The sequence below is a fragment of the Pelecanus crispus genome, chromosome 5, assembly GCF_030463565.1.
Source record: "Pelecanus crispus isolate bPelCri1 chromosome 5, bPelCri1.pri, whole genome shotgun sequence".
In the NCBI taxonomy this organism is placed as follows: domain Eukaryota; kingdom Metazoa; phylum Chordata; class Aves; order Pelecaniformes; family Pelecanidae; genus Pelecanus; species Pelecanus crispus.
Window position 1 is genome coordinate 36,813,629 of NC_134647.1, and position 16,272 is coordinate 36,829,900.

Here is a 16,272-nt window from a genome sequence, read left to right on the forward strand (position 1 = left end):
TGTAATGCTCTCTTCTATTTCATTAGTTTCTAATTTTCAACAGTTTTGTGCTCTGTTTGGAATATCTTGCTATAACTAACTTCACCACATAAATTTAAGCATACTTTTTAATAGCGTGCCTTGTAACTCTGTTTACTTGGAAATATCCATATACAATTTCCCCTTTGATATTCTTCATTAATTATTTTTACTGACACAAAACCATGATCATTCTGTAGTATGCTGACTGGATAGAAAAAAGAAATTGCTAGTATAGCTATAGCAACAAAAATTTGTAGTAGAAGTGCAGTTTATGCCATGAAAACATGGCTTTGTTAATACCGTACACTAATGATAGCAATATGCAGATATTCAAAAGACATCATTGCACCTAGAGCCCTGCTATGGCAGTTACATCAATTAGAAGCAGCATGATATTCTTGACCTAAAATTCTTGTCCAAAATGACTGCTCCAGGAAAGTATTATCTGCAATTCCTCAATGATAAAAAAGCTGAAGGAATAAGAAATTACATAAAGTTGAAAACTTAACTAAACTCTGTGTATTGTACTTCAGTGAAGATTAATACTACTAGATACTGCCAAGCAAGGTCTTTTGCAGGGTATTTATTACTAATGCTCCCCCCGCCCCCCTTCCCTACAGTTGCAATACAGATCCAAGACATATATTGAATAATTGAGAGGAAAGATCATCCATGAAACTGCACAACAATTCACAATTAATTGTCATCAAAACCCCACAGTAATACAAAGTAAGAGATGTTTAACAGTATTTTTGGGGAAAGCTTTGCTCATTTATCTTCAAAGTTTCAAATTTAAACTTCATCAAGAATCATAAATACGTACATGACAATATACAAAGTTTTAAAATAAGTCTGAAGTAAGCATTAGGACTTTAGCTGTCTCAGCACTAGGAAGCCATCACACCTCTTGGTAAAATAAACTCCCAAGGATTTAACATGCCATCATGTTATTATGTAAAATAGCAGCTCTTCAGCCTAGCATAAGGTCAAGGCTACTGACTCCATAGTATACTAGTAGCCAACATAAACACCAGGCATGCAAAGCAGAACCTCTAATCTGCAAAATGTAAAGATGTGCAAGTGGACATTTTATTTAAGCCAAAAAAATAGCCAAATGAATATAAAGGGGCATATTTATGTAATTTACTACAAAGAGACATAGTAAACATTGCTGGTTTGGGCAGTGGCAACATTTTATTAGCAGAAAAACACCCCTCAGGTACTGAGATACTGAACATAGTATCAGTTATGTGATGACAACAATCAGTCCATTTTTAAAGTTGCAGTCAGAGTCCATTATAAAGTCATACTTTGATCACTTTTGGTTTTGAGAAAGGAAACTGGCCTAAAATAAAGAGAATTAAGAACAAAAGAAAACTTTTTTTCCCTACAGTATGGAAAATAACACAAACATCTGTTCTTAGTTATGAAACATTACAGAAAAAAAGATGACACAAAAGAGAAATTTTTGTTTGCCTTAGCATTTTATATCCTGGTAACATGAAAACTGCCACACTACGACATCTAAATAAGTCCTGTATCCCCATATTTGATAATATACTATCAAGATTCTAAATAATCTTTTTGGGGGGAAAAAAAAAAATTATGTGACCAGTATGCTTTCATTTGGAGTGATATATTCAAGAAAAATATAGGATCAAAAACTGATGGCAAAATTCTGACTTCAGTAGGCCCTAATTTCACAACCAGAGCATACTGAAACATGTGGAGTCTTATTATCAGTGACTTCAGCAAGGCCAAGACTGGGGACATCAGTAAAATGAAAAAGAAAGTCAACCCCAAACCAACCACAACAGTTGGTTACTGTTACCCAAAACACCAAAACAACAACAAAAAAACCCCAACCAACCCCAAACCCCAGACCCTCATCAACTTACACCATACACCAAACCATGCCAAACCCAGCAAATTTCAAAACAGCAAGCACCATGAGGACTGGGTATGCTGGAAAGGCGAGAAAGAATCAAGATGCTTTTATATTTAAGGGCATCCTTATGATACTCGTGGCTCCTGGATTTTACTTCCAGAAGAAACAACTCTGCTCGTGTTTTCTTGCAAAGAGGATTATTGCCATAAATCATTCTGAGAGTGTATGTCCTAAGAGATACAAGACATTACTAATTCTCTGTTAAAAAGTCCTCTCCAATTTGTAGAAAAAAGGTCAGCTGTCTATACTGCAGGGTTCTTTTGCTAGGACTTTTTTTTTTTTTTTTAGATAAGAATTTAAATAACAGTCAACTCATGAACTGCATTTTATCAACAAGCTTTCTTTAATTCGTAAAGATGTCTTAGGAATCAAGTAAACAAACAAAATCCCATCTTTTCCAGTTCTTCTCAGTAAGCTGTCCTTTTTCTGATCATCTCAGAAGATTAGTGTCAGAGAAACGATTTTTGTGTCTTATAAAGAGAAATACTTTTTCATCCATGGTAATTTGCATTCAGAAAACTATGCAGCAGAATACACCTCACTTGCCCATGGAAAAAGAACATCTCTGGTATTGCTTTCCATCAAATTGATTTGATTTTCTGAACATGTCATTCTTCACTCACGTAATTACCTTCTGAAATAAATCAGATGTGGTGTCTTTTCCTCCCAACAAATATATGTTATACGAATTGAATGTTATAGAATAGGGAGTGGAACAACATGAACATTAAAAAAAAAAAAACCCCAAACCAATGGGTCTTTTTCAGTACTTGCTTTATGAATGTTTTCTGCATTTTTAATCACTATTTCACAATGCAGTTACAAGGTATGAAATCAATGGAATATTTTAGTTAAAAATCAAAACGTTACAAAACCCAAATGAGGTACTAATAGAAACATGCTTTCCTCTTAAAAAGAAAAATATTGCAAAACTTAATGAAAATGGTACTTGAGAATTGAGGTTGAAACATCATCTAGATTTAATAATGTTGTTGTGTCTGCATATGCCAGCTAACTTCATAAAAGCTGTGCAAATTTATGCCAGATCTTAATAAAAAAAAAAGCAATGTGAAAATCTCATACCCTTTACACTGCAGTTACAGAGCAGAGTAATTTTTTGTTTGCTTTGGAATAATGAATCAAATAACTGACAGTTCTAAATAATAATTTTCTACTGTGATCCAAATGAGAAAAATGGGTAAACTTTTTTTCCCCCAAAAAAAAGCATATACTATAGTACATTGCAGCTTCCTGCCAGGTATTCTGACAGACCTTAGAGGCCAACAGCATGGAGGTCAAAGAGGCCCTGTGATGTCAGAACCTGCATCAAACAGGAGCAGAACTGGAAAGGAAACTTGGGCATATATTAGCTTAAATAAAAGGAAAGACTTTTTTGGATCAAGTGTCTTTCTAACAAGGCTGAGAACAGACTTCCTTCGGACAGGAATTCCCCATCCCGTTTTTCTACTCCAGAAGCTGCTGATGCTGTTGTTTCTACGGTTATCACCATCCTATCACCGTTTTCTTTATTCTAAAAATTTTTTCTGCATAGCTGTACTGACACCTATTCACGAGGTATGCTCTTAAGAAAGACAATGAGACACAAAAGATGAGGGAGGTTTTGTTTTTCTCTTGAAGTAAAGACCACAAACGAACGGATATTGTTCAGTGCATTAATAGAATTCAGAGCTTCAGTTTGCTCTTCAAACAGATGGTACAGTCACCCCAGCAAGTATTCCTCCCTCTCAAAAACTGTAATATAAAAGCCAAGGTGTCTGACAAGGCTACACAGTTAAATGGTAATACATCCTTTGGTCAAAAATTCAGTTTGAGAGTATACAGAAAAAAAATCATGTTCACCTGGCAACTAGCAGAACAAGACTCAAATTTCCACTACAAACACTTGCTAACTGTGTGGCAATACTAAGCAAAATAAAATTGCAAACACAACATCAAGGAATACCAGTATAGGAAAACTGAGTCCTGGCTTGTGAAATAATTTTTATTTTTACATTAAAAAATACCAATCATATGAACACTTTATCCAAAACAGACCATGGTAGAATCCTATTGAAACATCCTCCCAGTTTGGGCAAGTACTAGCCAATTACTCAGTTTACTCTGAGTTATGCTGATTACTGCATATTCCTTCCTCCTTTTAGCAAACCATTTCCTAAGTTGTTATTTTAGGAAGATGCATTTCCTGTGAACAGATGTCATTAGACTAATTGAAATACTATTGTAGAACTACACTGTAACTGGGATAAGAAAGCATGAGCAAGGCTTCTGTTTTTACTGTGCAAAAATTCCATTATTATTCTACCATATTTCCAGAGTACTTGACATTTCAATATATCCAGCAGATAGGATCATTACTCATTGCCTTTGCTATTGTCCAAAAGAAGTTTGTGCTATTAATTTTAATTTTTATAGTACTGTAAGCATGCAGCTTGATGTTAAATTCCTTTGCACTCAAAATTTCCATCCATTTAGCATTCATTAAAAGGAAACAGAGCATCAAGCAGAAAAGAAACATTGGTCTGCTTTCTATAAAACCATCAAATAATTCAGAACAAGGATCAACTGGCCATTATTTAAGAAATGTTATTTATTTAAGAAATATAAATTTTTCATCTGCAAAACAGACATTTATGAAGTTTTTTTCCCACTGTTTCATTTGGCTAATTCATGTCTCAGCAGTTTTCAAATGAAAAGCAAGACAGAATGTGCTGCGTTCTAAAGGTAAGAGGACAAAATAACTTCGTATTTTCTTACCTTTGCATTATAGGGAATATAATGCTTTGATAAGGCTTCAGGAGTGTGCATCCATGTTTTGTCTACAGAAAAGCAAAATAAAAGAAGCACTGAATAGGTTATTCAATTGTTAATGTAACTATTATAGTATCTATCTGGAAAACATCAACAACCCTCCTTTTACGCAGGTAAGTATCTGTCTGAAGTAGTTCGTGGGGCTGGAGGGAAACACAGGGTATCTCACAACTTCCCAAACATTTACATGAAAGAATCTGGTTATTTCTCTTGGGTACATTTCCCATTTTAACTGACTTGATTTACCGTAAGAATTCCAACTCCTCCCCCAAATATATTGATTGGTCTAAGGTTGTTTCTTGTTTCTGCCTCAGGTCAGTATTTTCTGCATCCCGCTGTTGTTGTTCAAAGCACTTACTGCAAGTTGCGCTTATAATGATGTTTTTTTGATGAATTATGTGCTTTTTTTGATGAATTATCAAGATATTAAAGGGACAAAGGAAATTATTTTGGAAAAATTATCAGAGCGATAACCGATAGAAAACAGCCCTAATCTTTCTACAAGAAAATAGAAGCAATTCAGATTGTGGTAACTGATTCAGAAGTTTAGATCTTCTTTAATCTTTCCTTACATATCCTAAATTAATTTGCATATTTTCCTTTAATGATTTTCACATCACAAGACCGTGCTATTGTCTTGCTTGCCCAGCCGCATGTTTCATATGGTGACAGGATGAGTTCATTATTTGTGAAATACACCTTCCCTCCTTCTTTTTAATGGCCATTTAGAATGTTCTACGTAATCTAAGGTAGAATTCCAAACATTAGAAAAAGCTTTTTATTAGAAGTTTAGAAACCATTTTTTAACATTTTCTCATTTGAAAACATTTGGGGGGGCGGGGGGGGGAAGTAAGAAGTGCCAAAATACTAAGTTGTATTACCAACCGCATGAGAGATTCTGTAACACTGAGTACTATTTTATACTCCACACATTCAATATGTAATAGTATTTTCTAACATGAGACTACTCCTGTTTTAATTAGCATGAATTAAATTCACAAATCTGGAACTTTACTGAATTAAGTAACAAAATGATAGCTTAAAGCAAAACTCTACCCTTGGATATTCACAGACAATTCCCTTTGGCCTTAATGGGAATTACAGTTAGAGCAATTACTAACTGTTTTGTTAGTTACACATAAGAACAGTAAAATCCTGTTCACTTCAAACTGTTCAAAAGGAAAAGCTGTGACATTTGTTGACACTACACCAATAACTAAATATTTTTGAATATACAGAAGCAAGAAAACTGTTAAACAAGATATTCACCAGTCACCACAGTAACAGGATCAAAACTGCAAAGCTAGAGGAAATTTTTTTCTTTAAGCAAATTTAATTCTAGATGACAGTATTGTTCAGCTCCATTACTGAAGAGTGATATTATGACTCCTTAATTAAGGAAGCATGATTTGTCCATTCAGCGGCACCCAGGAGTACGATTATGCACTGAAGTGGCTTTTCCTTTCAATTGTGGCTTGTGATTGGAATACCAGAACTGAGAACCATGTTGGTTTCCCAGAGTATTTTAAGACCTGAAGCCTGATCTCCATTTTGAGTTCAATATCAAAAGCTGGTGTTATCCACAAGTGAAAAATAACCATCAGTGTGAATTCGGAATGTTAGAATAAAGCCTGACAACCCAAAAGACAACCGTAAGCATTCTATTCCAAGTCAGCGCACTGCTGAAGGCCAGACAAGCAGATTGGTGACGGGGCTTGACTGCAAGTCCCACACACAGAGGAGAGGAAGCTGGCACATAAGGCAGGACTGCTCTCTGTCCCATCGTGCTTACTGCAGCAGAGTAAAGACTTGCATGGTGCAAATTTCAGCTCCAAAATATGCATTCAAATTGCTAATGTCAGCGTTTTATATACCCATTTCTTATATATCAACTGTTTACTAGCTTCAGCAGGATACTGGCATATTTATAAATACACAAAGGAAAAATCTACTAAAAATGCTCCAAAAAAAACCATTGAATCTCTTAAAAAATAACAACAAAAAACCCCAAACCAGTCTTCCACTCATTTTGGTGCCTAGTACTAGCACAAACAAGCAAAAGGGATGTAGCTTCTAAAGCAATTTTAGAGGCAGACAATTGACTACACAGGTACTCGTAAAACTAACTATTCTTTGCGAATGTTTCCTCCTTCCTTCTTCCTATCCCTAAGCAGGGCAAGTTCAAATCTGAAAAAAAGTGATTCAATTTGAGACCCAAGTTTGCAATGGTGGTCTTAATTAAGCAGCTAGTAATCCTTCCAATATTATAGAATATTATTTTATGATATTATAATATAATAATATTATAGTATAATATAAACCTCAAACTGTAATGCTATAGGGATTCCAGCAATGAAAAACACTGCTAGGAAAGTGTTTCCATAACTGTTGGTACCCCTAGTTAGGGGAAGATAAGGAAATATGGCTGGGTACTCTCGGCTTAAAAGGAAATCAGTAACTTAGGAGGGCATCAAAACGATGCCTGGATTCTACAAGTCTCATGCCGTTGGTTAAAACAGTGAGTCAGCAAGGAGCATTTCCAACATCCAGATGTAGATCCACAGACACTATGACATAGGTATTAAAGTCTTCCATTGACATTGGAAGCCCATTAATTAAGGTTATAGTTACAGAGTGGTGGCACTTTTGAAAGATCTCTTAATACTAAACAAAATCAATACGAGGCAAAATTCACATTGATAGCAAAGACATGCAAAAAATCATGCAAGCTATTACAAGGAAGTTTGTTACCAGCTTCTCCTTCTGAATTTTAAGCTCCGATTTTGGACTTAGGTGACTCTCAGCAGCTGTTTGAAATACTGCTTAGAGTTAGTTTGATTTCACAGCAGTTGAGAAATACCAAATTTCAGACATTTTGCATCCAATAAACCAGAAAAATATGGAAAAAGGAAGCCTATAAAACAGGTCCTCGTTTAAATACCTGATGCAGATGTGGCTTGTGGTTTGCATGATCCCTCACTTATAAAATTAATTTTAAACATGTTTTCACAGCTTTAGCACTTAATTATTCATTCTGAAGCACCAAACAAAATGAAACCCTACAATGAAAACCACAGTTCATATCATTATGTTATTAGTTATGTAGCAGCAAGAGTTCTAGACACTTTATAGATAAATAAAACTGTAAGTCTTAAGAAAGGAGCAAAAGCCTAGATTAAAACCAAAACTGCATGCATCTGACATAACAGTAGGAGAAAGTGAAAAGAGACTTGTGCTATCACACTGGGTGAAAACTACAGTTATTTTAGATCTTGTCTGAAGCTCTTAATCTAGGTTGCCTTAGCATTTACATTAAAGTTTAAATAAGTGCCTGGTTATTTTTTGAGAATTAGGAGTTTGAGCCATCCAGAGCCCATTAAAACCTAAGTAGAGTTTAGCTTGAATGAGGTATGAGAGATTCTAAGAGGTAAAAGCCTAAGTGTGTGGTGATTTTGCCAAACATACTGGCACTGCATGGGAGAAAAGATGGGAAAAAGGATCAACGTTCAGAATTCAAGGGCACAGGGTAAGCCACAGCCCTGCTTAAAGAGTGTTAGTAATCCTGTAGCCTCTACACAGCACCTCTTCACGTGCATGGCATGCTAACGGTGTAGCACAGGCTTTTAGAGAGCCCCTGTAGCAGCAGCACAATATCCCATCTAGTTTTTAAGAGAATTTGACTTGGGTGAGAGCTTCTCAGGTTTTGCTCCCTGCCAGCATACACTAGTCTGCTAAAGGCAGTGGGAAAACTGCATAAAATTAACATTTGGAAGACCCAGGATTTCACAGAGAGAATTGCAAGAGTGGAGGCAGGGGGTTGGGCAGTTTCATGGTCAGAGGTTTAATTGTGCTCAGAATTGAGACTTCACTCCTTTCTAGCCCCCTTGAATCACACCAGCCCCTTTCCATCATAAAGATTCCTTTACAATCTGCATTTCACATCAAATGCTTGGCGATCACACAGTCTGGGAGCACCAGTGTGAGCCATTTCAGAGGCCTCAGCAGCGCTGGGCGAGCCGGGGAAGAGGAACGTGCTGACAAATCACACGCTGAAGTCAATAGACTCGGGGACTTCATAAACTATCCAGAAGAACTGTGCTACACTTAGCAGAGGATGACACTAGGCTAGATAACAGCACAGCTGATCATTTATCTAACAAAAAGGAAAGCAATAACAGTGCCAAGAAATTGTTCTCTCTTTGAGATTAATTTCTCCACACATTACTGCCCACCAATATTACAGAATGGATTTAGTAGAGAGGCACTGATGAACTATTTTCTAAATGGCAAAACAGTGCTCAACAGGGAAAGTTTATCTAACTGCTTCCCTAAACCCCACTGTCATTATCCATTCATGCATGCTAAGAGTGGCTCTACTTAACTATGTTCCCAAAGCATTTGTCAAAGCATATGAGACCTAGTGGCCATTCCATTTAATATGATAAACGGAGAAAGACTCTGATTTTAACTTTTTTTTTTTTAGTGCCACAGTGAGAATACAGTCATTTCTAGAAGGTAAAAACTAAAGTCTTTATTCTTTTGTGAATCAAAGAGTCTTTGACATCAATGGGTGTTTTCCTTGCTAATAGAAGAGAAGAAATCTTGGAACTGTCTTTTCTTCCTGCTTTACAAAACTTGCTATGGAAAGAAAGATCTTATGTGACAATCAGCCTAATAACAGTCTCCTGAAAAAGAGAGCATCCCACGAGATCAGTGCTACATCTACATATTAACGCCTCAGGGAACAAATAACTTACTTGCTTCAGTCTGTGTATATACATAGTTGTATCTCTCATTTTTCCTAGATTATCTAGTTTTTTTCTAAATAAAGACAACCTTCACAATGGGACATACAAGAATTGTCACCCTGTTAAACCATTTCCTTTATCCTGCACTGCAACAGAAATAGGCAGATTCTCACAAACCTCACTTATGCTGTGAGTTTTGGTAGAATCTGTTTTCTTGGATACTGCAGGCAATGAATCAACTGATACACTGAGCCATGAGAAGAAATGCTTGTTACCAGAGTTTTCATCTGAATGCAATAAATACCTAAACATTGTTAACAAACATAAATCTACCCATATTCTTCTATAATTCAGCTATAGTATTTGTTCCAGCCACCTTCTAGAGGAATGACTAAGTACAATCTGTGTGTCTAATAGCAGTAATTTATTAAAGTTATTACCAGGCTGCTATGATTAAGCAATTGAAATTATGAGTCAGATTCTGCCCTAAGCACATATAAGCAAATATCCACCAATATACATAATTGAAAAATAATTACTTTCGTTATTTCTTTTTCTTTCTCTTTTTCTCCCCGCCCCCCCCCCCCCCCCCCCCCAAAATGTTATTTGGAGGCATATTTATTCTTTGCCAAGACAATGCAGCTGTATCTCCCTAGAACAGAGTGAGCTTTGCGGAATGCTTTGCCGTTCTGTGTCCTTCTCTCATAATATTTAGGACCTTATGAATGGTTTTAAACAGCTGATTACTAAAATAGCAAAATGATATCATAGAATGCTGGGTTGGCATAGTTACAAAATGAAAAAAAAGTTTAGTATTTGCATTTCCTCCAGTAGTAACACTCACTGCATAACCTAGAATAACACTTCTTGTCTTTAATTAGACATTCATCCAGTTAACTAGCAGTGTACCTATGTAACTCAAGCATTTAGGTTGTAGCTTGGGAAAGTTAATTGCAATAGTACACTTAGACAAGAACTCTACATCATACACTAGTAACAACTTACATCGAGAATTTATTAGCTTGTAGATCTCAAAAGATATGCTTGCCAAACTGCCATGTGAATCATTTAACATTCTGTAAATTAGGCTGTATAAAATTTTAATAGGGTAGAAACCAAAAAGCTTAAGATTCCTTCAATGCTGTTCCCATTCTGAAGCCAATATTTAGTGCTTTATGGTTAAGCAGTGCACATATGTTCTTGAAAGGAGCTCCTTAGGTTTTGCAGAAGCAACAAATAGTTATTGTGGTAAATATCATTGTTAACTTGCCTAGAATATTCTTTAAAGCAGGCGATAGATAAGATTATTTCTGCAATGCTTTTCCAAAGATAACGCAGGTAAAATAGCCAACAGGAAATTATCCTCCTATTCTCATGTTAACAGAAAGAAAAGAAAAATTAGACTTATCTGTGCAGACTCAACATGAATCCTATGGAGAAAGTTTCCAAAGCGTACTCCTCATTTGTAGCTATGCATCCTCTAAAGAGATACTGTAATCATTTCTTTCCTAAATAATTAGACCTGTTCCTTCTGCTTTCAGAATATAAATACATACACAGTTGCATACAAATGCATGTCAACACACACATACTGCAGGACTGGCCACTTCCTTGTCCCACCAACAAAAGACGATTTGGTCCTTGCCAAATTAACGTAGTAACCCTTCAAGTCTCCTTGTTGGCATACTTGAAAGGGTACCTCCATAACCTAATGAGAACAATGTAACAGGACAAATGATACTTAAAAAGACATATTCAGTTACCAATCCAAGAAAGGGACTTGGACACTGAATATTGGTTTTCCACATGACCCCATACTGCGAAACCCAAGGAGCAGTATTTGGAACATACAAAACCTCTTTGTGGAGGTATTACAAAAGTATAAATATAACTAATTTTTGCATCAAGTGACACTACATGAATACAGAAATATTTGGTATACAAAAAAGCACCCTTTTTTCCTCCCGAACATTGCTCTTGAAAAATTTCTTATTTAAAAAAACCCTACAAATATCAAGCAGAAGCTTTTTTGGGGTGGGGGCAGAGGAGGAGATTTAGACCTAGTTTTGTTTTGTTCCTGGAAGGTGATGAGTGCTTTTATAAAAGGACAAATTGCAGTCACAAGAATATCTGAAGATCACAATGAGGAAGATTGTGACTACCTATATGCCTTTAAAGTATATGAGTATCTACTCTTTCCTTATGTTTTTTATCATCATTGTTAATGTGGAAGTCCAGCACACAATAGCCTGTTTAAATCACTGATGTGAAACATACTCTCTGACACAATGAAAGTATTTGCTTTAGGACTATACTTATCCCCTTCACCCTTTTGGGGCTTCACCTGTTGTCTACTCATTCAGGAAAAGAAATATAAAACAAAACATTTGTCATCTCTGGAATGCAGCATAGGTTTACAGTAAAAATAAAGATCATATTATAGCCAGTCCATTCACATAAAAGACCACCCTATAACATTTGATGGCATTTTTTTATATGTCAGACCCTGCCCATTAAATGCATCTGTCTACACTTTCATAAATGAGACTCATAAAAAGCCATTGCACAGAAATGTTATTGCTGAAACTTATGATTTATGACAGGCTATTACTTCAATATATTCCATTTAGCATTATGAATACCATCTACATCTCATGAGCTGATAATGTGGCACCAATTACCAACCTTATGAACCGCTATCATATGAAAAAAACCCATTAGAAAATTCAGATTCACGCATACAACAGCAGCTTTGGCATTGAACTTTGTGCCATATGTAAACAAAGGCTGACATTTATTCTGGGATGAAGGAGGACCATTGGGGTGTAATAAAGAATGAAGTAAATTGAACTGTGACTTAACACCTTCCACAACCTCACTGAAGTCCAGGGGATTTCACACATTGTAATTCAGTACTAAATTAGCCCAAAGTAGATGTACGTACCTACATTTTTAGCACTATTTTGAGACACTAAAAAAGTTTCACTCTTTTACTCCCAGAAGGTTCAGATTACAGTCATTCCATATTTAGAAATGTCTCTGTCTAGAAGGAACAGTAGTTTTCTTTCACATTTCTGATGAGGCAAAAGCCAACCAATACTAGTTAATTTTTGTTTACTTATATGCACCAGTTCTTATACTAATTGCTTTGAATGGAAGCCCACTGAATCAGTAAAATGTGCCAAACTAATCTGGGAGAGGCATCTCCATTCACCAAAAAAATAACCAAAACAAAACAAAACCCCCATAATTAATGCTTTCTGTTTTATGTATACATATTACCTGTACACTCAATCACATATAAATTAAGGACAAATTGACAAATAGGTAATTCAGTTTAGATGCCAATACACTAATAATAAGAAAAATTTACATGAAAATATAACATTTACAAAGATCTCTTACAGCAGAATTACATTAATATCGCTAAACTACTTAAAAGAGAGACTGAAATTATCAAGATTAAACAGACTTCAATCTGCACTACAGACTTTTCACACTACATTTCAAAGCGAGCATGCTACCACACCTGACTTTAAAGGAAGAAGAGGATTCTTCAGAAACCATGACCCAAACGTGGATCACATACAAAAGCAAGCTCCTGATACTGTGAAAGATACATAAATGTTTTCACAAGCTTTGTCATAATAGCAAAGCAGCAAGAACATATATAATGTTGGTCTTGAATTTGTTTTTGAGAGAGAAGGAAAGAGACCCTTAAAAAAAGATCATCTATAAAAACTACTTCAATATTTGGCTATTGTGAAAGTACCACTTACATGTGTTTAAATTCCCCTCACAATCGTATATATTTGAGACTGTTGTTTATGTAGCTCCAAGGTAACAGACTCATGCAAACTTGTAATTAGCACAGACCCTACCACCACAGCCACCAGGAGACTAATTTGGATTTAGAGAGCGCTGCTAGGAAACTCACAGCACTCATGTAGTTAACTCCTTAAAATATCCACGCTCTTGTGAACACAAGACACTCACAAACAACCCCACCAAACACAGGCATAGAAATTGTTGTGTATCTGAGGTCTGGGAGTAAAATCAGGAAACACAGTAAAGGAAGTTCAGCAAGTGAACCTGTTTGAACCTGCTCCTAAATGCAGTTATTAGACACAAATGTTGATAAAGCCAAGCTTTTCTGAACTTCAATTGGCACAAAAAATATGTAATTTTCACTTATTCTTGACAATTGCTTAACTGAAATTTGTGTTTTTTCTAGGACACAAGAATGGAAATGTTGTGTGCATTACTATGAGTAAAATAAAAGGATGTCAGTATTTAATTCTTCTGGTTGCTCAAGTTCTGAATAATTTTTAAGAATCCACAATAATTGCACCTCATTGTGCCCGACAGCTTCTTTTATGATACTTTTTTCTTGTTGGGGTAAAGAGAATAGCACACAAAATCAACTGAACAACAAAGCAAATGCCCTTGAATACACAGAAATTCTGAGAATTCGGGTGAGGTCAGTAAGAATTTTCTTATGGACAAGTAGTGAAAACAGAAAGGAATGAATCCAGACTCCTCAAATGATCCAAGATACCTGAGGATACAACTTCACCATTTGACCATAAAGGCAAGATGCAGACACTGGCAAGGGCAATGAGAATTAGTGAAAGAGCATTTTAGCGCTCTGGGTGCAAGTCAAAACGCCAAGGAGATATCCCATAAAACACAACCAGGGTGTTTCTGAAACATGGCAGGCCAAGTTTCAAATGTTATCAGAAGTCATTAGAGAAAAGGAAAAAATTATATGGTCACCTAGACAAAACAGAATCTACAAAACCCAAGCTTCTTTCCCAGTTGTGATAAATCAATACACAATTAAAGAATATTGAAACGCTCTCTCATGTTACTTGGAAGAAGCTAGGCAATGCTATTAAGGAGCTGATAGGTACAGATCTTGATAGATGTGTTACAAATATCTACACAGGAAAATATATCAGTGCTGAAGAGCAGCATGGGCTATGGATTTTAGCTTATTTCCTCAGCATTCATCGTGCTACTGGGGTATCAAATGATCTTTCGTCAGGTTTTGTAGCCTTTGTGAATAAATGTATCTTCCTTTTGCAATCAAGCTACATCTGCTGATATTCTGGACTACTTATGTTACCTCGATTCATCTGGCTTTAACAAATAACTGTACTAGACATGGAAGGATGCGGTGATGCTATCATTTTGTGTTGGTATAAGGTATGGCAGATTGCTTTTATTCCCAGCTTTGATATTGATACTAAAGCAGGAATTCTTGTTACATAAACAAAACATTTACTCCAACTGAGTTTACACCTAGTTATTAAAGCAGGGGCTCTAGCTCAGTGTGTATCACACCTAAGGATCTTTAGAAGAAAACATGAAAAATAAAGAAATTAGACCTACTATTTTCTACATTACAAACAAATGGGGAAAATAGCAGCAAAGATGTCAGTAAAAAAAGCTGCATCTCTAATGCTCCATCTAAAAAACTTCTGTTTGACAATAAACAGACCATGAAAAGAGAATAAGCAAGCCAGAAGAGCAACATACATAACTCTGAATATTTAGTGGTTTGATATTCTTTTGGCAAGCATACCATTTCAGATTGCTACAAATTCAGAATAGCTTCTTAAAGCTAAGAGATATTCTGCTGCATGAGATATTTCAAGTATATTAAACACGGTTTTCTAAAATAGCTTCTCCAAGAGTAACAACCCAATGAATATATATAATAAATACAGAAGTCACTAACTCTTTAGAAGTTCTGAAACCCTCCAACACATCCTCTGGTGTGTGCAGAGGGAAAAAAAAAAGTTTGTGTATTTTATATATACACATGCACCACCACCCCCAATAAAGAAAATACTATGAAATTCAGCATAAGCCTTACAAATCCAGAAAGCTCTATAACAGTCAATCGAGAATGCTTTGCTCTGTACAGCTTATAGAAGGCTGCCCATTTCTACCTAGTTAATTAGGTGCAATTATTCCTAAGTACTTCCTGATATTCTAAAGAATTATACAGGATATTTATGTCTCACATGGAACATAAGCTAAATTACTTACCTTTCTTCCTGCTAAAAGCACGATTCATGTTGAAAAGTCTATCCAGTCAACAATGTTTCTGGGTCTGGTATTTTCCCCCCACTTTAACCTGCAGAACAATACACATAAGAAAACAGAAAAGTCCATTATTATATTTGAAGTTAGCTCATTATCTTCATATTAAAGACAATGCAAATGATTTTAAGAATTCTGAAATAATTCAGAGAAATAAAAGGGAGATGTGCTTTGCTGAGAAAGAAATTGCAGAATTGAGAAGATTTATGTTTGAATGCCCAGTGGTACTTAATACAGAAAGACATTTTAAAGCTTTCCGTGAAGCTCTTTTCACTAAGATTTCAGAGACACAGAGCAGATGGTATTATACGTACACATGAAGACAAATACTACATACAAATAGGTTGGAAAGAAAGCTTTAAAATGAATGCTGACTACAAGACTCCATAAAAACATTCAGTTCACATTTGCACTGCCCTGTTTTGTGTCATTGAGGCTGTCAGATTATTTCAAGCTATGCTTTCATCTTCATGTGGGCTTGACTTTGAAAAATAAAATTTAAAATAATCACAACGTAAAGACTCCTCTTCACCCAGGGATTCAATACTGAAAAAATTGCCTTCTATCAGTGCAACTACCTCCTTGCTCTGATTACATCAGACTGTACAGTAATTT

At 35.7% G+C, this 16,272-nt stretch overlaps 1 protein-coding gene across 1 annotated transcript in view; it reads right to left on the minus strand.

Annotated features, from left to right (window-relative positions):
• GULP1 (GULP PTB domain containing engulfment adaptor 1) overlaps positions 1–15,631 on the minus strand; it is an 84,924-nt gene extending 69,293 nt beyond the window's left edge. Inside the window, exons 1-2 of the mRNA XM_075710514.1 lie at positions 15,604–15,631; positions 4,745–4,806 (exon numbers count right to left, since the gene is read on the minus strand). Coding sequence (XP_075566629.1) covers positions 4,745–4,806; positions 15,604–15,631 — 90 coding nt within the window. The remainder of the gene's footprint in view (positions 1–4,744; positions 4,807–15,603) is intronic.
• Between the last annotated feature and the right edge of the window lie 641 nt (positions 15,632–16,272).